We start from the raw sequence: 1869 nt of genomic DNA on the forward strand, positions 1-1869 counted from the left end.
GGGGGTGGGGAAGGGGGCTCAGGTGCGGGAGGGGCGCTCAGAGTGGAGGAGCCTTAGAGGGGGCCTCTGTTAGGTACCGGAACACGGGTGAGGGAGTGGGCCAATGAAATCCTCCGGTCATCATCCTGGACTCCAAAGATGACGAAAGCTGTTCCATCCACATTCTCCCCATACAAGAACCTGTGAGGCGGGGAGAGTCTCAGATTCTCCCCTCCTTAAAAAGATGAGACTTCCTCCAAACTTCTGTTGGCTGTGGCTGAGCCCCTCCCCCTAGCTGGTCCCTCCCCTGTCCCTCACCTGGCAATGATGTTGACTTTCAGGCCATCTGGGTCATCGATGTAGTAGAATTTCTCTTCAGGCTCCACTTGGACCTCAAAACTGGGCAGCACTAGGGGAACAGGTCGTGGTGGGGAGTGAGCCAGCACTGGGCCCAGAATTATGTGCTCCCCCCTCCTTCCCCACGCTCCCACCCGCGGCTCCCTGCTCCCCTTACCGTATTCCTTCACCTCAAACTCGGCAGAGAAGACCTGCTGCGGAGAATCTTCGTAGTGGGCTTTGATCTTCCACTGCCCCATGCTGTGGCGAAAGCAGGCTAGTGGTCTGACCAGACCTAGCAGCCCCCCACTCCCTCTCCTGGGGTAGGGGAGCCCTGAACCCCCTCCTGGAGGGCCTGACATACTTGACCAGCTCTGGGATGTTCCAAGACAAGGCCAAGATGCCAAACTGGTTGTGAGAAGACAGGGAGTCCCGCTTGATGGGAATGCCATCGGGGGTCTGTGGTGAGACAGGGAGAGAAATGGCTCTTCAGAGACCAGGCTTAGCCCTTTGGCTCTCCCCTCCCTCTCTGTGTCTGGACACTCTGTGTCATGTCTACAGGGGCAGTGGTTAAGAACATGCCCCTGAGCCAGTCAGCCTGGGTTCAAATCCCCACTGTGCCACTTACAAGCTGTGTGATGTGGGCAAGTTACTTAACCTCTGTGTGCTCAGTGTGCACATCTAGAAATCGGAGATAATTATAGCTCCTATGTCACTGGTTTGGTATGGTGATCAGTGTCTCTCTGAAGACTAATAAAAACTAGCATTTATCACCTACTTTTGTGCAGGACCCTGCACTAAGCATTTGATTTGTATAAATCACACATAATTGCCCACATTCGCCTTTTTTGACCTAAATCATAGCAGTGTCGCGTGGCTTGACCTAATACACATATGATTTCATTCGTTGCCTACAGTTAAACAACAGGAGACATCACATAGAAATCTGGTATTCTGGCTTCTCTTGGAAATTGGGGTAATTGTGGATAACGTGCTCCTGTTGGCACAAGGTGACATTTCATGGGAGCCGGGCAGCTCTGTGCCTTTAGAGGAGGTGTGTGCTGTGTTCTCTGTTCCCCGCAGATCCCACAATCCCTAAAGCCAGCTCACAGCCTTCAGAACCTGGTCCCTGTTAGGTTTGTGTGATCTCAGTACATACTCACGAAGATCCCGTGAGGAGCACGTGCTCCATTCCTTCCCTTCCTTCTCTCTCCCTTCCTCCTACACTTGTTTTTCCCTGCCCATCGCTCCCTGCTTCTTTCTCCCCTCTCCTTCCCTCTCTCCCTTCTTCCAGTAAGTTTTTATTTACCCTACTACCTGCCAAGCGTGGTGTCAACAGATAATCCCTTTCCGTTTGGAATTTAGGTTCAAAGGATGTTGGGGGAAGGTGCAATTAACAAATGAATAAATCCAATTTAGAAGATGCTAAAGGGAGATGGTCCGGAAGGAAAATAAGAGTGGAGGAAGGGAAAATGAGAGTGGAGTCCGTGTGTGTGTGTGTGTGTGTGTGTGTGTGTGTGTGTGTGTGAGTGAGGAGGGGGGTTGGGGGCGGGG

At 52.2% G+C, this 1869-nt stretch overlaps 1 protein-coding gene across 1 annotated transcript in view; it reads right to left on the reverse strand.

Moving 5' to 3' along the window:
* C3 (complement C3) overlaps window positions 1-1869 on the reverse strand; it is a 36650-nt gene that overhangs the window by 31182 nt on the left and 3599 nt on the right. Inside the window, exons 5-8 of the mRNA XM_007460578.1 lie at window positions 680-774; window positions 494-576; window positions 298-388; window positions 78-180 (exon numbers count right to left, since the gene is read on the reverse strand). Coding sequence (XP_007460640.1) covers window positions 78-180; window positions 298-388; window positions 494-576; window positions 680-774 — 372 coding nt within the window. The remainder of the gene's footprint in view (window positions 1-77; window positions 181-297; window positions 389-493; window positions 577-679; window positions 775-1869) is intronic.

This window comes from Lipotes vexillifer, unplaced genomic scaffold (genome assembly GCF_000442215.2).
Source record: "Lipotes vexillifer unplaced genomic scaffold, Lipotes_vexillifer_v1.1 scaffold1011, whole genome shotgun sequence".
In the NCBI taxonomy this organism is placed as follows: domain Eukaryota; kingdom Metazoa; phylum Chordata; class Mammalia; order Artiodactyla; family Lipotidae; genus Lipotes; species Lipotes vexillifer.